Below are 22,726 nucleotides of genomic sequence, written 5' to 3' on the forward strand. Positions count from 1 at the left end.
GCATTACCGCCAGTAAGATTGAGGTGTAGAGTAAATAGCTATTTGGTGGGAGCCGATTGGAATGCATTGGCAATTACAGGTGCAAGCTACAGGTTTTTCAACAAAATACCTGTACCATTTCTTGTCAAGGGGAAGAGGCAGTGCAACGGCTGGGTATACTGATTTTCTGATTTTGTCTTTGTGTCTGTACACCGCAACTCCGCGCAAGGTTAAGGAAATCTCCCACTCGGGCACTCCCGAATAGGCCTCTATTACATGATTTTGCGGTTATTGCAATTTGTATTGGTATATTAATATGATCTATTATAAGAGATATAATATATATAATTATTTAACATTGCAGAATTTGGAGTTTTGACCGGATTGGAATGCTCAAAATTTCGCTTGGACCCGGAATCCTTTGCTGATGAAAGCCATGTAATTAGTTCAACCACAGGATCATTGCTGATATCCAGCACAAGCAAAATTTACTCAAACAGTCAATATTGCATCGAAAAAATAAAGAACTCATCATATGCTGATCAAAAGGTATTTATTTAAAAACTTTTACTATTTTTTTATTTATTTTATTTACAATAACCTTTTATACAACCACTCAAGTTTGGTGGATTTTCTATCATCAGTAAAAAAATATAATGAATATATGTTTATTATCTGTACCAATTCATTATAGTTGGTTTTTATCTATCGAAGCATGTAACATAAGTGAGCAATTAAACATGTTGACCAATTCAAAATATAATAGATGCGAAAGTTTGAATATATATGAAATCGGAATATAAAAGAATTGCATTCCTTTAAATGGTATATAGGGAGTAAAATATGGATGAAAACAAAAATAATTCAGATTTTGAAATTATGTAAAAGAAAATCAACAACTGATACAAAAAATAATGATGATAATGATCGTTTAAACAAGAACAGTTTTTTATAAAGAACAAGGTGTTTTCTGAATTCTACATAAGCAGGGCTTAGCGAAAAAAAAAACGATCTACAAAAAAAAGCTGAGTGTCCCATGCCCAGGCTTCTATAGGCATCTATAGACGTGTCGACCGCACGTTAGCACCGGCAATCTTATATAAAATCGTCTGTTAGACTGCCGATCGACAGCACGCTTCTGTATGGCCTTAATTAAGAATTATTAAATAATTCTTAATCATTTAGTTATTATAAAGCCGCTTATAATATCAAAATAAAAGCGGTTGTAGAGAGTTTTTAAAAGGCAGAGCTCCTTTCAGTCTAACCTTTCCTGACGCTGCACAAAGTATTACCCTCCATTAAATTTAAACACGCGGGGCTCTGATTTTTCTAATGGTGGAGTATTTTTACCCCAAGTAGCGCCTCCACCAGACGGGACAAGGAAGGTAAAATCCTCCAATCATAGTTAGTGGTGAAGATCCTGCTGTCTGGCAAGAGTTTTAGCTCTTGATTGGGATCATCCAAATCACCGTACTTTACTAAAGGAATCTTATGAACATCTCAAGTTACCCCTGAACAACTGCTGAAGGAGGAAAATTACATTATGTCGTTTTATCTGCTGCCGGCTCAGAACACTCCAATGATCCAATCAGCTTTAGGTGGTGCATGGGCGACGATTCCAAAATTTAGTGCGAAAGTCGGGCTGAAGCTACGGTTTAAATTAAGGGTTAGGAAGGTTCTAAGGATATCTCCCTGCCTGACTGAAACCTCTGGGTCTGGAAGCGAGCGGTGCTTCAGCGGGGTGACCCTCTTCTTCCAACATCAAATGCATATATATTTTCTATTTTAGAAGCAACATATCATGTTTCGTGAATCTAGCTCTTATTATTTACCAACTCGATCTGCGCAGGCACTAGGAGCACGTATATCTAAACTTTTTAGTCTATAGCTCTTATATGTTCTGAGATCCTTGCGTTCATACATACGGACGGACAGACAGACGGACATGGCTAGATCGACTCGGCTATTGGTGCTGATCAAGAATATATATATTTTATGGGGTCGGAAGTGCTTCCTTCTGCCTGTTACATACATTTGGATTTTGCACAAATACAATATACCCTTATACCCATTTTTAATGGGTTCAGGGTATAATCATCGAAAAAGTGTCGATTTCGCACCGATTTGGGTTATTAACTTGATTTATAGCTCGGGGGTGGTAGTGGAGAGGTGGCGATAGCTATAAAATGAAAGATACTTGACACATATATATAATTTTTTAGAAGCAACATATCATGTTTCGTGACTCTAGCTCTTATTATTTACCAAAATTGCACAAAAAACAGGATATCGATATCAATTTTTATCGATTAATTTTTAAAGATGACATAAAAGGAAGACAAGATTTAGAATATTCTTTATAATGCTTATCGAACTCATTACAGGGAAACCGAAACGGCTCATATAAGTCAAAGTAAAATGAACAACATTTAATAAATAAACGCATAAAGAAGGTTAATATGAAAAGATATTGCAGCAAGCTTTATTTTACGATAATTTAAATTTAATTGATAAATTTAATATTGTGGTATGGATGATATGATAAATATAGCTCCAAAAAGTCATTACCTTTCTTTTCATATATAATATTTTATACAAAAGTTTCACAACAGGACAGAATGCCATGCAAAACAACACTTCAGAACATCGACATTGAGAGAAGAAGTTTTGGATTCTGTTTTTGAATACCCTGAAATTCAATTGAGAGGATTAATTTTGAAATGTGAGAGGGTATCACTTGTGAAATATCGAAAGCCTTATTTAAATCAATGTAGATGGTGTTAGCAAAGACAATATAAACACTAAGATGAGTAACGCCCACACATTTGAATGCGACACAGAATTTCTAGCCTGGCCTTTCATCTGGCCTTTGAGGCTTCGTACGGCATGCCTGCCGACTGGTTGTTCGTTCTCCAAAGACCAGAAGAACGAATGCCAAAGTAGCGGCTTGCTGATGCTGGCACGAGCAACGAAGTTAGTCGCCTGCCTGTAGCACAGCTGGTCAATGCTGCTTTGCGCCGCTTCGTTTTCGAAGTACATTGAGCGAAAAAGTTCAGAACTTACGATCGACACAAAGTGCTTGTGCTTTATCTATGAAATGCATGCTTTATTTAAATTATATATTACCCTAGATACTAACGATTAATTTTACAGGAAAATTTAAGCATTAAATAATTTTTACACAAGGCGCATCTTGTGCAATAACTACGATAAGAAAATAGCGCAGATCATGACCTATCCCAAATTTGTGTTGATATATGAATGCATTTTGTGTACTGAGGTTGGCTCCGTAGAAAATATGTATTTCGAAGTCGATGCAAATATCTACATAATTTCTTTAAATTTAATTAATTTTATATTTATCCTCCAATTAAGAAATAAAAGAGTGCTAAAAATACAATTATATATTTATTTGTATAAATAAATATGACTTGCGCTTGCAACTCTATGCCAAAAAGGGCGCAAAGCTTTGAGAACTTAGAGCACAAAATGTAATCGATAGCTTATGATTTCATCGCCGACTGCCGACTTTTTCCATTTTGCGAAAAAATTATTATTTTATCGTATTTTGAATATTTAAAAGTTGACATTCGTGTTAGTGACTTAACGGAAAATGAGTGTGCAATTAAAATAAAGTTTTTAATGCCAAAGCTGCAAAAATTAAAATTCCAAAGCAGAAATACTTTTGGCGCTAATTTCGGGTACCGGTGTGTCGCGTTCTTTCAAGGGAATTCTGCTTGCCACTTTTAGCCGTTGCTGCTGCTCATAATAAATAATAGCCTTTTTAAGGCTTTACTGAATTATTTATATATTTTATATATATTATTTATATTGTCAATTATTTAAATTATATGACATATGTAAATTAAATATGTATATCAGTATATATGATATACTGTAATATATATTGTATATATTAAAACAAATAATTTTGATTATAATTTTATAATTTTTTTTGCATAAATATTGTGTTTGTTATTTTTGTAATAGCTGAAAAAAGGAGAGATCAGATAGTAGCAGCAAGTGTAACCTTGAAAAATACTACTTTAGTGAACACATCTGTTTTTTTTTGTGCCAAACCTTTATTTCCTTAATTTTTTTGTATTACTTAAAAATAATAATGATATAATTAATAATTTCAAATATATAAAATTACATAAATATTTACATCGACATAAAAATACATATTTTGTACGGAACCAACCCTGCTTGCACGGCACTCATGAAGCCGAAGCTGAGAGCACATTCTATTTTTAGCTTTTTTGTTCTCTCGGCTGTGAGAGAGAAATTTTCAAAAAATTAAGCTGTATAGTAGTATTTTGTTGTTTGGCGTTACTGTTCTTAGTGTTTATATTGTCTTTGGTGTTAGTCTGCAATCTTTTCTTAAAACCATCAATTAAAAAGTATTTGGTTACGCTTACCAGCTGATTAAAGTCTGACGCTAGGACGATTCAATTCAATTCAATCCAAAAACTTTTTGAATATCAGACAATCTGGAAATATCTCTATTTTTATTTCGTATCAAATTTGTTGTCTCTTTTCAAGGGGAAAGATAAAATAATCAATTTATATGGTATAAATCGCGGCGAATTATGATTATGTAGGTTGCTGGATATTGCTACCACTAGTACTTTTACTACTGCTAATAAAAATAGGATAAAAGCATTTTCATTATACTTGTCGCATGCCAAACGAAGGTGGTGTTGCAATTTGAACACTGCAGGTGTTTTATTCTAAACGAATTACATAGGTTAGAACTTAGATATATATTCCCTCCGAATTTTACCGCAGTCTGTCCTCCTACGGCTTTCGAACTCACGACAATAATGAGCTTAACATTTAAGTAATGGCGGCAACAGGCTAAATACAGTGTGCCTGCACATTTAAAGGGCAAAAATACATACTTTCAGAATATACTTAATACCAAACAATCAATAACTTAATTCGTCCCGCAACATCCCCGCCCCCGTGAAGGCACTAGTTTAGCCACGGGAAGAGTCATCAGTCGCACCCGATTGTTGTCCGCCACGCGGACGCTGGCGCGTCGAGGCACTCCATCTGGTCCAGGGTAGAGCTCCTCCACTGTGCCCCTTCGCCATTCTCTGCGTAGCACGGCCGGGTCGCATATAAGCACCATATCACCATGGCGTATCGGCTAAACGCGCGCACACCATTTCACGCGTCGCACAAGTGTAGGCAGGTACTCTAAGACCCACCGCTTCCAAAAACGGTCTCGTAATAGCCGCGCCATGCGCCACTGCTTCCTCGGGACGCATCTCTCGTTCGGCTGCTCGTGGATAGCAGGCGTGTCAGGCAGATTGGCCACTCCTTTGATAAGATCGTTTGGTGTTAGAGGGGCTTCTTGGTCCACAGACACCGGCAAGTGGGTAAGCGAGCGAGAATTCACAACGTTCTCGGACTCAATCAGGAAACTCTCCAGTACGTGTAGCTTTGGTGCCACTTCCTTTACTGTGTGGCGTAGCACTCTCTTGACACATTGCACCATACTTTCCCAGGCTCCCCCTTCAGCTGGGTTCGCTGGGAGGTTGAAGATTCATTCAATGCCTCTAGAAGATAGCTCACCCTGAATCTTCTCCGGCTTGAATACATCTACAGCTGCTCTGTTGGTCCCAACAAAGTTCTTTCTGTTCTCACTGCGTAACCTCAGTATGGGACTGCGACGGCAAAGAAAGTTCCTGATTACGATCATGCAGGAATGAGTTGACAGGTCATGTGCCAGCTCCAAATGTATGGCCCTTGTTGGCAGACACGTAAGCAAGGCGACCCATCTCTTTTCCTTTCGACGTCCGATCGTCACAAGGAAAATCTGGTCTTGATGTCGCCTATCGTTGCATCCACGTTTTGATGCTTCATTTTCACATGGTAGTGATACACCATCAGTTCCGTCAGTGCGTGCCGGTGTGACAAGATTATTGGCCTTCTCGCACTATGCGGTATACACAGTGTGGAATCGATCCTGCCATACGCATGCAAGACTCCATTGTCATCCAAGTACGGCGCCAGCCCTCTTATGTCGCTTCGATGACCGACATATTCTTCATTGTATGAGGCTGGAACCTCGTCAGGGAACGTTTTCCAGTGCGCTCGCCGTATCAGCAAGTTCTCAGCGTTCTCACACTCTGTCGCGGTAAGGCGGAATCTCTCAAGCTCAGTCCTCTGTCCACGGCTCCAGCGCGTGAACCTTAAAACCCAAGCCGTCGTCCTCACCAGCCGACTGTAGCTAGAGAATCTCTGAAATGAAATGAAAAAGTTATTTGCTGCAAATAAGGCAAATCCACTCGACATCTCTTCTTCATCTTCGTAGGGTGAGTGTTCCGTACCCGGTTCGGACTGCGGACTGTTTTCCGGCTGCCGCAAAAATGTTGGCCCGTCTTACCATCGTGACCTTTGGTCTATTGGCAATGCGGCCTCGTTGCGTCGTCTGCTGCATTTTCAGCAGTAGGTACCCATCTCCATTGGGAAACCTTTGTTGACTCCAAAATTTCTCCCACTCGATTTCCGACGAACTGCTTATATCGACTGTGGGTGCTGCCTATCCAACGCCGCACAGTTTTAGAGTCAGTCTCTGGTATAGCGTTGCTGATCGCTATACTGTGCTCCTTTTTAGCAGTTTTCATCAGCCTTGTTCCTGACTCGGCTGCTTGCCATTCCAGTCGTGGAATTGACATCGTCTTCATTGGGGCACACTTCGTCTTGACACATACGAAGCATACTCGCACGTCGTTGTTGTCGTAGGTGACCCTCAAGTAAGTCACGGCTGCGAATGCTGGCTGGCTAGCGTCGACAAAAACGTGCAGCTGTATTGCCCGCACAGGTGTTGGGCCGAAGTAATGGCGCGAGCTCAGAAATCCTTCCACGTTGTTCATATCCTGAAGCCATTTGCTAAAGACCGGGGCGATCTCATCTGGTAAGGGTTCATCCCATTGCACATTTCGTCGCCAAATCTCACGCATTAGTAACTTTCCAGTTATCATGAGGCAGCTAAGGAATCCCAGAGGATCCAATGTTGACATGATCAAGCTCAAGAACTCCCTCTTCGTAGGATTTCGCTCCAAATTTAGCACACATCGGGGTACTTTGTGGTACTTCATGTTGAATTTAAAATCGTCCGTGGCTGGTTGCCAACACATTCCTAGAATCTTTTCTTCAGCTTCGCCCCATCTGATGCTCCGATGCTGTTGGCTAAAGCCAACGACCTCATGCTGCTCCAATCGTCGAGCATATCCTTTATGAACATAATCGTCCATAATTTTCATATAGGCTTGTTTAAACTGATCGTTACGCTTCATCTTTCTCTCAATTTTGACCAATTTTTTGTATGCCATATCATAGCTTCGCGGCAACTCAACGTTATCACGGTTCCATAATAAACCCGTCCGGTAACGTTCTCTTATTTTCACCGTGGTGTCTTCGAGTATCCTGAGTATTCGAGTCGCTGGCAGCGACTGGTGGCGTAAGCTTCACACCGATGTTTTCAATATCAAAATAGTCGTTTACCATCTTTTGGATTGAATCCTCCTGCGACACTGTTAGGAGGCATGACTTTGATGACGTTGCCATCGGTTTATCTCTTACCGGCCCAAAAACCACCCATCCAAGTTCGGTGGCTGCGGCATATGGTCCCTGTGATGCAAATCTTTTTGTTTGCATTGACAGTCCAAGATGCGCATGGTCAAGTCCAATAAGAAGTTTTGGTACCGCCCCGCGATACGGTTTCATTGGAAGACGTTCACCGTTGCCCCACATTTTGACGTCACGTTGATGCAGGCTTTGCATTGGTAAGCTCAGGTTGGACACGTTGTACACATTTCGCAACACATAACGTTTGCGCTTGTCCGCTCCACTAACTTTCATACTAACCACTGTAGTCGGCTCTCTGGTTGCTCTTCCATCAAACCACTGTATATTTAGTTGCTTGCGTTCCCCTTTGATACCTAGATCGCTCAGTAGCTCGTCGTCCATCATCGTTACAGACGAGCCCTCGAGCGCGTCTTATCGATCCGCTTATTGGCCCCGTGCAATGTCGCTGGCAATATGCGGAATAGTAGACATTATCCATCCGAATCGACACAACTTAAGTTCCTTTGTTGCGTCAATTGAGCATCTACTGGCTGCGGTGCCCTTGTGTGAGGATCCGCTGGCTGCGGCATCCGTCCAGTATTCATCACTCTATCACCTGCTGGCTGCGGTGCATTGTGACTCATGGCATCATGATCATGTAAGAGTCGATGATGTCTCTTCCGGCATCCATTAACTTGGCATTCGTTGGCCCTATTGCAGACTCTTGCCATGTGGCCAACTCGTAAACACGAAAAACAAAGTCGGTATCTTTTTACGACTGTCCACCTCTTTAGCGGAGATGCTAAGTTAAACTCGTTGCAATCCCTGACTGCGCTGTCCCTTACAGATTGGACACTGTGTTGTGTGACCTCGGAGACGCCCTTCATTATTCTGGTCAATGCTGGCATGAAGCACTCTACGCCTTTGCTCCTTACTATCGACGTCCACAATTCTACATACCACATTGGCGTAGTCCGTTAACCACGCGCTAAAATGTACGACTGTCGGAAAATCGTAGCTGCATGTGTGGCCCATTCCACCCTCTTGCTTTGTGGTAGTTTAGCGACCAAATCCTCCATCAGTGTAGGATTCGCTAAATACTGTTCCCAGTTAGCCGATTGTATGCTGTGCTCATGAATTGGCTGCACCTCTCGAATACTAACTAGCTGGCTGTGTATTAGCTGTTCTGGGCGGCCGTATCTAAAACGTAATTGTTCCATTACGTTGTTCATATTCCTGGGATGTATGAGCAACGACTTCACAATGTCACGTGCTTCGCCTTTGAGTGTCTGCAACAATCGCTGGTTATTCTCCAAATTCGTACAGTTGTACGCCAAAGTTATTTCCGTAAACGCGCAGAAGAATATAGGCCAATCCTTAGGTTGGCCTCCAAACTCGGGTAGATCTGGTAATTTGCGTGGCAGGCATACATCGTCCCTGGGAGTCTTTCATGCGAAGTTCCCAGTTGCCTGCGTTGGCTCCAAAATTATCGCTTGTTGGTTCTCCTATGCCGGAGTGTAGCTGAGCGTTGGCTGTGCAATGCCTGCAGAGCAATATGGCTTCGAGCGGCTTGACGTTCTACCATTTTCAACTGTGTTCCCAAATTTCCACTCAATGACGTAGGTAGTGCCTCACTCAAAGATGGCGATCAGCTCAAAATGGCGGTTCCACTCAAAATTGTAGTTTCACTCAAACTCACTCTTGAATTTGGGACTACACTCATAGTTGCAGTTTCACTCAAACTTCCACTCGACGATGGCTCTCAGCTCAAAGATGGCGGCAGGTTAGCTGTACCACTCACGCCAGCATAACTCAACTTAACGGGATCAGTAACTCGTGCACTACCGTGGTAGCTATCTCCTGGCCATCGTTTAAGCGTGGGCTTTTCCTGGGTGACCGTTGTGTCAGCCTAATTAGCTCGGAGATGGTTTCTACTATATTTAACGCTCCATGTTCAGCTCTTACAATTTGGTTTTTCGTTAATCAACAATCATTCAATAAGTCAGCAAGGAAAAACAGTTTTACATTTGATATAAATATGCATGGGCATGGCTATTTAACGCATAGAGTAGCTATTTAAACTTCATTCCTTCTGCATATGTTTGGAAATTTAAAACAAACCCGGTATCTATGTTTGTATATAAGTACGTTTGCATGGGCGCATAACAACACTATAGAGGGGTGGGCGATTTTAATACAGTTGCGGTGTGTTTGGTTTCTATTGGATTCTCGTGTGCCAGCAGCATACATAACTCACTCTTATTTATTTAAATGCTTTAAATCTTGTTCCCTTTTTGTTTTGTTTAATAAGTTACACTTTATACTTTCTGAACAGCATTTATAAATTAATCATTCATATACAGTTTAATATTTAGACCCAAAGTTTTCCAATTATATTATTTTCAATTAAGAACATTTTTTAATTGGTGAGGTATTTTTTACGACACCAAAAGTAAATTATTTTTTTTAATTTCCTCAAAAACCCGAAAAAACATGTTTGATTCGGTTATTTAATAAGTCATTTGAACCGATAGAAAGAAACCAACACATTTTAAAGCTCGAAACGTTTTGGTTGGTGTCACCACTAACCAAACAACATATAGACTGGACATCATATATTAGAAACGTTGGCACAAAAAGTATCGGAGGCATCTGGTCCAAAATCGCGAGTAAGGGAGTAAGACAGGAAAGTGGTTGGTGCACTCTCTTCCAAATAATTTGTGCGATAGAACGGCAACTTTGTCAATATTTATCTCTCTCGCACATACTTTCAGAATATACTTAATACCAAACAATCAATAACTTAATTCGTCCCGCAACATCCCCGCCCCCGTGAAGGCACTAGTTTAGCCACGGGAAGAGTCATCAGTCGCACCCGATTGTTGTCCGCCACGCGGACGCTGGCGCGTCGAGGCACTCCATCTGGTCCAGGGTAGAGCTCCTCCACTGTGCCCCTTCGCCATTCTCTGCGTAGCACGGCCGGGTCGCATATAAGCACCATATCACCATGGCGTATCGGCTAAACGCGCGCACACCATTTCACGCGTCGCACAAGTGTAGGCAGGTACTCTAAGACCCACCGCTTCCAAAAACGGTCTCGTAATAGCCGCGCCATGCGCCACTGCTTCCTCGGGACGCATCTCTCGTTCGGCTGCTCGTGGATAGCAGGCGTGTCAGGCAGATTGGCCACTCCTTTGATAAGATCGTTTGGTGTTAGAGGGGCTTCTTGGTCCACAGACACCGGCAAGTGGGTAAGCGAGCGAGAATTCACAACGTTCTCGGACTCAATCAGGAAACTCTCCAGTACGTGTAGCTTTGGTGCCACTTCCTTTACTGTGTGGCGTAGCACTCTCTTGACACATTGCACCATACTTTCCCAGGCTCCCCCTTCAGCTGGGTTCGCTGGGAGGTTGAAGATTCATTCAATGCCTCTAGAAGATAGCTCACCCTGAATCTTCTCCTGCTTGAATACATCTACAGCTGCTCTGTTGGTCCCAACAAAGTTCTTTCTGTTCTCACTGCGTAACCTCAGTATGGGACTGCGACGGCAAAGAAAGTTCCTGATTACGATCATGCAGGAATGAGTTGACAGGTCATGTGCCAGCTCCAAATGTATGGCCCTTGTTGGCAGACACGTAAGCAAGGCGACCCATCTCTTTTCCTTTCGACGTCCGATCGTCACAAGGAAAATCTGGTCCTGATGTCGCCTATCGTTGCATCCACGTTTTGATGCTTCATTTTCACATGGTAGTGATACACCATCAGTTCCGTCAGTGCGTGCCGGTGTGACAAGATTATTGGCCTTCTCGCACTATGCGGTATACACAGTGTGGAATCGATCCTGCCATACGCATGCAAGACTCCATTGTCATCCAAGTACGGCGCCAGCCCTCTTATGTCGCTTCGATGACCGACATATTCTTCATTGTATGAGGCTGGAACCTCGTCAGGGAACGTTTTGCATTGCGCTCGCCGTATCAGCAAGTTCTCAGCGTTCTCACACTCTGTCGCGGTAAGGCGGAATCTCTCAAGCTCAGTCCTCTGTCCACGGCTCCAGAGCGTGAACCTTAAAACCCAAGCCGTCGTCCTCACCAGCCGACTGTAGCTAGAGAATCTCTGAAATGAAATGAAAAAGTTATTTGCTGCAAATAAGGCAAATCCACTCGACATCTCTTCTTCATCTTCGTAGGGTGAGTGTTCCGTACCCGGTTCGGACTGCGGACTGTTTTCCGGCTGCCGCAAAAATGTTGGCCCGTCTTACCATCGTGACCTTTGGTCTATTGGCAATGCGGCCTCGTTGCGTCGTCTGCTGCATTTTCAGCAGTAGGTACCCATCTCCATTGGGAAACCTTTGTTGACTCCAAAATTTCTCCCACTCGATTTCCGACGAACTGCTTATATCGACTGTGGGTGCTGCCTATCCAACGCCGCACAGTTTTAGAGTCAGTCTCTGGTATAGCGTTGCTGATCGCTATACTGTGCTCCTTTTTGACAGTTTTCATCAGCCTTGTTCCTGACTCGGCTGCTTGCCATTCCAGTCGTGGAATTGACATCGTCTTCATTGGGGCACACTTCGTCTTGACACATACGAAGCATACTCGCACGTCGTTGTTGTCGTAGGTGACCCTCAAGTAAGTCACGGCTGCGAATGCTGGCTGGCTAGCATCGACAAAAACGTGCAGCTGTATTGCCCGCACAGGTGTTGGGGCGAAGTAATGGCGCGAGCTCCGAAATCCTTCCACGTTGTTCATATCCTGAAGCCATTTGCTAAAGACCGGGGCGATCTCATCTGGTAAGGGTTCATCCCATTGCACATTGCGTCGCCAAATCTCACGCATTAGTAACTTTCCAGTTATCATGAGGCAGCTAAGGAATCCCAGAGGATCGAATGTTGACATGATCAAGCTCAAGAACTCCCTCTTCGTAGGATTTCGCTCCAAATTTAGCACACATCGGGGTACTTTGTGGTACTTCATGTTGAATTTAAAATCGTCCGTGGCTGGTTGCCAACACATGCCTAGAATCTTTTCTTCAGCTTCGCCCCATCTGATGCTCCGATGCTGTTGGCTAAAGCGACCTCATGCTGCTCCAATCGTCGAGCATATCCTTTATGAACATAATCGTCCATAATTTTCATATAGGCTTGTTTAAACTGATCGTTACGCTTCATCTTTCTCTCAATTTTGACCAATTTTTTGTATGCCATATCATAGCTTCGCGGCAACTCAACGTTATCACGGTTCCATAATAAACCCGTCCGGTAACGTTCTCTTATTTTCACCGTGGTGTCTTCGAGTATCCTGAGTATTCGAGTCGCTGGCAGCGACTGGTGGCGTAAGCTTCACACCGATGTTTTCAATATCAAAATAGTCGTTTACCATCTTTTGGATTGAATCCTCCTGCGACACTGCTAGGAGGCATGACTTTGATGACGTTGCCATCGGTTTATCTCTTACCGGCCCAAAAACCACCCATCCAAGTTCGGTGGCTGCGGCATATGGTCCCTGTGGTGCAAATCTTTTTGTTTGCATTGACAGTCCAAGATGCGCATGGTCAAGTCTAATAAGAAGTTTTGGTACCGCCCCGCGATACGGTTTCATTGGAAGACGTTCACCGTTGCCCCACATTTTGACGTCACGTTGATGCAGGCTTTGCATTGGTAAGCTCAGGTTGGACACGTTGTACACATTTCGCAACACATAACGTTTGCGCTTGTCCGCTCCACTAACTTTCATACTTACCACTGTAGTCGGCTCTCTGGTTGCTCTTCCATCAAACCACTGTATATTTAGTTGCTTGCGTTCCCCTTTGATATCTAGATCGCTCAGTAGCTCGTCGTCCATCATCGTTACAGACGAGCCCTCGAGCGCGTCTTATCGATCCGCTTATTGGCCCCGTGCAATGTCGCTGGCAATATGCGGAATAGTAGACATTATCCATCCGAATCGACACAACTTAAGTTCCTTTGTTGCGTCAATTGAGCATCTACTGGCTGCGGTGCCCTTGTGTGAGGATCCGCTGGCTGCGGCATCCGTCCAGTATTCATCACTCTATCACCTGCTAGCTGCGGTGCATTGTGACTCATGGCATCATGATCATGTAAGAGTCGATGATGTCTCTTCCGGCATCCATTAACTTGGCATTCGTTGGCCCTATTGCAGACTCTTGCCATGTGGCCAACTCGTAAGCACGAAAAACAAAGTCGGTATCTTTTTACGACTGTCCACCTCTTTAGCGGAGATGCTAAGTTAAACTCGTTGCAATCCCTGACTGCGCTGTCCCTTACAGATTGAACACTGTGTTGTGTGACCTCGGAGACGCCCTTCATTATTCTGGTCAATGCTGGCATGAAGCACTCTACGCCTTTGCTCCTTACTATCGACGTCCACAATTCTACATACCACATTGGCGTAGTCCGTTAACCACGCGCTAAAATGTACGACTGTCGGAAAATCGTAGCTGCATGTGTGGCCCATTCCACCCTCTTGCTTTGTGGTAGTTTAGCGACCAAATCCTCCATCAGTGTAGGATTCGCTAAATACTGTTCCCAGTTAGCCGATTGTATGCTGTGCTCATGAATTGGCTGCACCTCTCGAATACTAACTAGCTGGCTGTGTATTAGCTGTTCTGGGCGGCCGTATCTAAAACGTAATTGTTCCATTACGTTGTTCATATTCCTGGGATGTATGAGCAACGATTTCACAATGTCACGTGCTTCGCCTTTGAGTGTCTGCAACAATCGCTGGTTATTCTCCAAATTCGTACAGTTGTACGCCAAAGTTATTTCCGTAAACGCGCAGAAGAATATAGGCCAATCCTTAGGTTGGCCTCCAAACTCGGGTAGATCTGGTAATTTGCGTGGCAGGCATACATCGTCCCTGGGAGTCTTTCATGCGAAGTTCCCAGTTGCCTGCGTTGGCTCCAAAATTATCGCTTGTTGGTTCTCCTATGCCGGAGTGTAGCTGAGCGTTGGCTGTGCAATGCCTGCAGAGCAATATGGCTTCGAGCGGCTTGACGTTCTACCATTTTCAACTGTGTTCCCAAATTTCCACTCAATGACGTAGGTAGTGCCTCACTCAAAGATGGCGATCAGCTCAAAATGGCGGTTCCACTCAAAATTGTAGTTTCACTCAAACTCACTCTTGAATTTGGGACTACACTCATAGTTGCAGTTTCACTCAAACTTCCACTCGACGATGGCTCTCAGCTCAAAGATGGCGGCAGGTTAGCTGTACCACTCACGCCAGCATAACTCAACTTAACGGAATCAGTAACTCGTGCACTACCGTGGTAGCTATCTCCTGGCCATCGTTTAAGCGTGGGCTTTTCCTGGGTGACCGTTGTGTCAGCCTAATTAGCTCGGAGATGGTTTCTACTATATTTAACGCTCCATGTTCAGCTCTTACAATTTGGTTTTTCGTTAATCAACAATCATTCAATAAGTCAGCAAGGAAAAACAGTTTTACATTTGATATAAATATGCATGGGCATGGCTATTTAACGCATAGAGTAGCTATTTAAACTTCATTCTTTCTGCATATGTTTGGAAATTTAAAACAAACCCGGTATCTATGTTTGTATATAAGTACGTTTGCATGGGCGCATAACAACACTATAGAGGGGTGGGCGATTTTAATACAGTTGCGGTGTGTTTGGTTTCTATTGGATTCTCGTGTGCCAGCAGCATACATAACTCACTCTTATTTATTTAAATGCTTTAAATCTTGTTCCCTTTTTGTTTTGTTTAATAAGTTACACTTTATACTTTCTGAACAGCATTTATAAATTAATCATTCATATACAGTTTAATATTTAGACCCAAAGTTTTCCAATTATATTATTTTCAATTAAGAACATTTTTTAATTGGTGAGGTATTTTTTACGACACCAAAAGTAAATTATTTTTTTTAATTTCCTCAAAAACCCGAAAAAACATGTTTGATTCGGTTATTTAATAAGTCATTTGAACCGATAGAAAGAAACCAACACATTTTAAAGCTCGAAACGTTTTGGTTGGTGTCACCACTAACCAAACAACATATAGACTGGACATCATATATTAGAAACGTTGGCACAAAAAGTATCGGAGGCATCTGGTCCAAAATCGCGAGTAAGGGAGTAAGACAGGAAAGTGGTTGGTGCACTCTCTTCCAAATAATTTGTGCGATAGAACGGCAACTTTGTCAATATTTATCTCTCTCGCACTTACTCTCAGCTCACAATGGTCTGTCTTTATGTTTAGGGATCGTTTAAATGTGTGTGTGTGTATGTGTCCGACAAGCAAAACTGCGCATAAATTCAATTTTTCTCAAATGTTGAAGCATTTCTACCCTTTTGAAGGTACGAATAAGATGAAATAGAGAAAGGGTTTGTCACGTCGATACAAAGTTCTTGCATTTTAGCTCTTTATCGTTGCTAAGGGTACCCAAGTGTTGCCATGTGTGCATTTAAAATATTTTGGACTCGCTATTCACGCATACTTGCATATTTTGCTTATGAATAGAGGAATTTGTGCGCCTGTGTGCCTGTAGATGACCTGCCTGCCTGTCCTTCGCAAGTTTACCAAGATTTGAGGTTTTTGTGATTTCTGTATTTCGGGCGCTAAAAACACATACACACACATCCAAATATGTGTGAATGGGCAGATCATGGGCGCAAAAAAATTCATTATGTGTAATGTGTGTAATGAGTCATTAATTGCAAATATATTTAACATTTTTCCAAATGCGAAACTTAACAACAGTAACAGTTGGAAGGAATATCCAAAAATTACTGAAATTGTTTTTTTTAAGATGAATTAATTTCATACTACTTATTTACTGTGGATCTTATTTTATTTTGTTTTGACACATGTGCTTGGCTGAAAGTGTAATGAATAGCTTAAACATTTCAAACGGTAAAATTCAGATCAAATTTAAGTTTCTTATTTGTTTGTTTCATAAAAAATATGCAGACTGGCACCTAAACGTGTAGGTTTGGGTAATATCAGATTCTTATGTTGGTACATTACATACCTTCTTCAGATTCTGATAAGAGAGGCTCATTCTTCGATCACTGCGCCACTACTTATCGTTACGGGTTTTTCTATTGGATCCCTTAATTTAGCGTTTACTTTCGTGTGTTAATGTAATTGGCGGAAGATTGTAGGTTCGGTAAAATAATGCGGGTGTGGACTAAGTAGCGGAAGCTAGAAAATGGTAGAATATGTCTTACGTAATCTTTGTCCTTGTCGAGTTTCTTATCCCTGTTCTTTTTCTTCTTTTTCACCCTACCGACCACTGCTGGTACGGCCTCCGAATTGGCGGTATAAGTATGGCCATGTTATTATTTTCATAAGCTGATAAAAAGTTCCGTTCCTCTTTCAAAAAGTATAGGCTCTTCTACCAGATATTTAATATTTCTGCAATGTGATGTACAGAAAAAGTAAGAGTAGGGTTCGTGTAGGGTGCTCTCGACTCGGGAACACCCTGCACCCTCCTATTTCAACACGAAATGCAGCTCGAGCTACACGCTATTTTTTGAAGTAATAAATAAAAAGTAATTTTAAATAAAAGTTCCTCTGGCAGGGTCTGAACTTGCAACTGACCGCATTACTTGCTGCCCACTCTACTCAACAGTCACACCAGCCAAAACAAAATAAAATTGTTCCCGATAGGGCTCCAACTCGTGACAGACCACACCACTTGGCACTGACTTTACTCAACAGCCACACCAATCAAATAATAACCGAATTAAAATATAAGCACAGAAAACAATCGCAATTGCAAACCTGTGCGTCTACATGTATACAGAATTTGCGCTATCTGCCGCAAACACGTGGGCAGTGAAACCACATAATTTTTGTGTATTTCTTAGCCGATCGTAATGAAATTTTCTACAGTATATCTTATTGTACCATAGAATAATTGTGTATTCTCAAAAAGTAAATTGCACTAAAATTGCGGCTTTAATAGGTGGACCATACAAGTTGGGTTATTAACTTGGACTATAGCCCTGCGGTGGTAGCGGGGTAGTGGGGATCTGCGGCGATACGTATAAAATGAAAAATACTTGATATATATATAATATTCTACAAGCAACATATCTTAATATTTACAAAATTTGCTCAAAAAATAGGATGTCGATATCGATTTTACCGATTGCTAAGAAACGGAGTAGATTATCGATTATCAGAAACAAATTCGATCTGCGCAGACACTAGGAAGACCTAAAGCTAAAATTTCAAGTCCCTGCGATGTACATACGGATAGACAGACAGACGGACATAGATCGACTGGGCTATTGATGCTGATCAAGAATATATATTTATGGGGTCGGTAATGCTTCCTTCTGCCTGTTACATACATTTGCACAAATACAGTATACAATTTTTACCCATTTTTAGGGGTTCCGGATACAAAAAGCATTAGCCGCAGGGGAGTTGTGCGCTGAGCGAGTTGCGACTTCATGCTGAACTTCCGGCCTTCAAGGCTGACGCTCGGCACCCATGGGGCTCACTCGTTGCGATTTATCGTGATTCGATTATCCTGCAGTTTGACGTATCTATACATTGTATGGCTAGTGGTCTCAACTTGCGAAGTATCTGACTTGATAAATCCCCCCATGCTTTTTTTTCGTATGAAGCATATTTTCAGTACGCTTATTGACGCGCTTGGCCAGCGGCAGGAAAGAATCTTTCAATAGTTCCTCAAATGTATTGATGATTATCTGCTACGTGTAGGCCGCAATGCGCGAAATACAGGGTGCATTATCGTTGCCAGTATTTTTCTGGATCATTTTGAGCACATTGCGCAACAGCGAATTCATGTGATCCGCTGTAACCATGGTCACATGCTACTAGCTGAACTCACGTTGTCGGGACCCTGAGACCACCAGCAGGGCAGATAGGCGCATAACAGCGGAAATATGTCATCAATGCTGCGCATCATAGTAATTTTTATGTGACTCGATTAATCCACTTCACAGTATCAGTCAGTGGTATCACCTCCAAATTGGGCATACAGCTTTCCATTTTAATTATAATGTCCTGCGCCTGTAGCGAATGATCAGCAATGCGATTTAGCAAGGAGTACTGAATATACTTATGAAGATGTGGCTCCAGTCTGGATTGCATATAGTATGGATTGCAAATCTGGTGGTTCTCCGTCAAATTTCTCGCAATGAATAATTTACAACAAATATCTCTATCGGGAAAATAAAGAATTTAGTTTTTTGGAAAGTAAAAAGTCGCGGGATATTTAATTGTAGCAGCTGGTAGGATACGTCGTGGTAGGATGTTACAACACGTAATTACTGGAACACACATCGGAAACAAGCTATAAACTCTCTACACTTATTTTTAAATATCAAGTAAGAAGTTCTAGTCGGGAGCTCCCGACTAGGAAATATCCTGAACCCTCTTATTCAAACACCAAATGTAGTTATAAAGACAAATAAATCAAACAGTTCCCTTGGCAGGGCTCGAACTCACAGCTGACCGCATTACTTGCAGCCGACTCTACTCAACAGCCACACCAATAATTGAGTCTTAAAAAATCGAAAACAAAACAATCTCAATTGCAATTCTGTTGATACGTGTGTACATGTAAGCAGAAATTCTTGAAATTTGCGCTACCTGCGGCAAAGCACATAACTTTTGTGTGATTCTTAACCGATCTTAATTAAATTTTCTATAGTATATTTCACTGTACCATAAAATTTTTGTGTATTATCAAAAGTCAGTTATATTTAAATTGTGGCAAGAATTGCTGGGCAATACAAGTTATTATCTTATTAACTTGATTTATAGCACTCCGGTGGTACATGTAAGATTTATTTTACTGTATTGTGTGTTTAATTAATAATAGTCATAGTACCTAGTAAAAAGTGTTTCTTAATAATTATATTCTTCTACTTCACGCTGCCGCAGACCAAACTCGATTCCCTTGACGACCGACGATGCGCGTATATCGCTAGCTTATCAAATCGGGGTATGTTAGTTAACAGGATTTTGTTAACTCCTGCCTTTACATTCGGCCCTCCTGATCGTGCTCATCTGTCCCAGATGACAATATTTCATCGTTCTCGGCTAGAAAACGCCACAGCTTCATGTTATCACTGCTTGTTGCTGTAATATTTGATCCCTCGACATCGTAGCGGCCATTACGTTTGACTTCAGTAACTTCATATGGCGCTAGATATTCGCTGGCCAACTTTCGTCCTGCGACGAACAGCGCCCTCTTGATCGCTACCAGATCTCCCACTCTGTATCCGTGCTTAGCTCGACGTTTTTTTCATATATATAATAATACTCAAAATTGAACGGCTTACTCGCTGAATCTGGCCATCGCCTCTCGCAACACCAGTCGTGGTCCACACATGCTCATCCTTGTTCTCGTTGAGAAACTCTGTAAAAACGTTAGATAGAAACGCTGCTCCTTTGTCGCTTATTATGCGCTTGGCTAAACCGAACACAAACGACCAGTCGCTTAGCACCTTGATTTTGTTGGGAACAGCCATACAAATTTGGAAAACGCATCCACCATAGCAAAAATGTATTTATATTGCTTAGCTGTTGGGTCCATGGGTCCCAAATGATCGACGTGCAGCGTGTGTAGTGGCGTCTCACCCTTGTCTATTCATTGAAGATAGCCCTCTTGTTTGCCCAACTTTTTATTGAAAATAGTACAATTGATAAAATTAGCAATCAACATTAATACCTTGCTTTCAAGGTGTGGAATCCAGTATTGCAGCTGGATCGAGTGCATTGTTTTGGCCGTTGAAAAATTACCATCTTCCTGCGACCTTCGAATCACTTCTCGATCTTTTACTTTCGGAACAGCAAGCAACTCATTGCCATCGATGACTTTGATCAGAAGACATTTAAGCTTATAGTTTTGGTATGGGCGTTGCTTCAAGATCTCTACAACGTCTATGATGAAGTCGTCATCTTGTTGCGCCCTCCTTATTCGAGCTGTTAACTCTGTCGTCACGAACATGCACGTTTTTGGAAAATGGCTTAGACAGACCACGTGTCTCATTTTATCACCTTGACGATGAACGATTTTGAATGTGAAGTCCTTCATATACAGGATCCACTGCTAAACTTCTCTCGGATCCCAAACAGATTGTTTCGGACTCAGCTTGTGTAGTTCTTCTGCTCTAGTAATAGACCGGGTGTAAACTTCCATCAAACTGCTGTAGTAACACCGCTCCGAATCCTTCCTTAGACGCATCCATGTGGAGCTCTGATGACGCTTCACGTGAATGAATAAGTAATACATGTTCGATTACAAATAATTTCTTCAAGCTTTGCAGCGACTGTTGCTCTGCCTCGCCAATGTTAATTCGTGACTGGCCGTGCAACTTGTGCGTACCCTGGAATGAATTTTCTGAAAAAGCCGGTGATCCCCAGAAAAGCTTGTACTGCCTTAATGTCCTTAGGCGTAGCAAAATGTCTAACCGCTCTTGTCTTTCCTTTGCCATGCCAGATTTGCCCATCCTCGATAATTTGGCCAAGAAAGCTTATGCGTGGTTGCATGAAGCTACATTTCTTCCATTTAATCTTTAGAGCAAATTGCGCAGCTGTCTCCAGAACGAACATTGTGTTCTGTTAACAATTATGTCGTCCATATAAAGCTGCAAAGCATCAGCGTTGATCAGTTCCTAATATATATAGTTAACGAACCGAATGAACGCTCCTGGCCAGTTTTTAAAGCCGAAAAGCGCTTTATTAAATTTAAAAAAAAACATGCTTTGTAACGAAGGCTGTACGTGCCTTGCTCTGCTCTTCTATGGTCACATGGAAAAACCCATTTTCAAGGTCCATTATGGTGAGCCACGTAGCCCGTTGCAGGTTCTCCAATATCACATCCATGTTCGGCACAGGGAAACAATCCACTAAAACCATGCTGTTTAACTTTTTATAGTCTATGCAAACTCGTAGTATAGCACCTTTCTTTTTACGAAGACAACTCTACTCACTACATTTGAAGACGACTTGCGCACGATTTCTTGCTTGACCCATTCCTTGACCTGGTTCTTTACAGCGTTGGATTCGTCTGCCGCTAGTCGACTCGGTGAATTATGAAATGGCTTGATCACTCCATTAGGGTTTATCTTCAACCGAATTGGGCACTGCTTTGCTTCTGTGGGCGTCTTGTAACTGCTATCTATAATTTCTTCAACATCCTTGAAATATTGCGTCGGATCTACATAAGCTGACTCTTCGGTGAAATTATGATGAGAACAGAGTCATCTCTCGGCATCGGATCAGCTCTGAAAATGTGTAGCCTTGCATATCGGCGAACAAACGAAACTTTTTGATAAAATCATGCCCCAACAGAGCATCGTAATCGTTCGGAGCACTGGGGACGACTAACCACAACCTTTGCATTGAAGCATCCAATGGGTTTAGTTGTAATTCGGCCAAGACCGCGCAGCGTAGATGTGCTTTTAAAAAGTTCCACCTTTCTTATGCTTTTCACAACACTCTCTTTGATTATGGTCATATCTGTATCAACGAGACAGTCAACTTCAATGTAATATATCCGAATTTTTTTAAGGCTATTGCGATCAGCAATAATGCGAACTTTGCAACTTTATCGACTTTATCCGGACAGTTGGCAGGACAAATGTGGCCGCTTTGATTACACTTAAAACATTTCATTTGAGCCGTACAATCTTTCGGCTTGTGTTTGCCTAAAGCACAGTTAAAGCAAAGTTATTTTTTACCGTCTACTGCACTTCGCTGTTTGACACTTGCTCTTGGGTGTTCTTTGTTGTTCTTCTTCTCGGAAATGGTCAAACGTTCATATATATCAAACTCTTCTGTCAAGCCTCTGAGGGATTTAAATCGATACATTGCATATTTGTACTCGTTTCTTATGTGAAGACCGTTTACAATATGGCTTATGACAGCCGCGTCTGCGACATAGTCAGCTGATGCAATTTTATTTATATATAGCATATATTCGTGCAGTGATTCATTGCTCTTCTCTTTTATACCCTGAACCCATTAAAAATGGGTATAAGGGTATATTGTATTTGTTCAAAATCCAAATGTATGTAGCAGGCAAAGGGAAGCATCTCCGACCCCATAAAGTATATATATTCTTGATTAGCCCCAATAGCCGAGTTGATCTAGCCATGTCCGTCTGTCTGTCTGTCCGTCTGTCCGTATGTATGA

The 22,726-nt window shown here is 41.9% G+C and overlaps 1 protein-coding gene across 4 annotated transcripts in view; it reads left to right on the forward strand.

Moving 5' to 3' along the window:
* mthl15 (methuselah-like 15) overlaps positions 1-22,726 on the forward strand; it is a 144,834-nt gene that overhangs the window by 42,766 nt on the left and 79,342 nt on the right. For all 4 annotated transcript variants that reach the window (XR_001449655.3, XM_015168320.3, XM_032433288.2 and 1 more), the window contains exon 2: positions 344-528. Coding sequence is in view for 3 of the 4 variants with exons in the window: in XM_015168320.3 (XP_015023806.1) it covers positions 344-528 (185 nt within the window). In the remaining variant the exon portion in view is untranslated. The remainder of the gene's footprint in view (positions 1-343; positions 529-22,726) is intronic.

Source organism: Drosophila virilis, unplaced genomic scaffold, assembly GCF_030788295.1.
Source record: "Drosophila virilis strain 15010-1051.87 unplaced genomic scaffold, Dvir_AGI_RSII-ME tig00001590, whole genome shotgun sequence".
NCBI classification, from domain to species: domain Eukaryota; kingdom Metazoa; phylum Arthropoda; class Insecta; order Diptera; family Drosophilidae; genus Drosophila; species Drosophila virilis.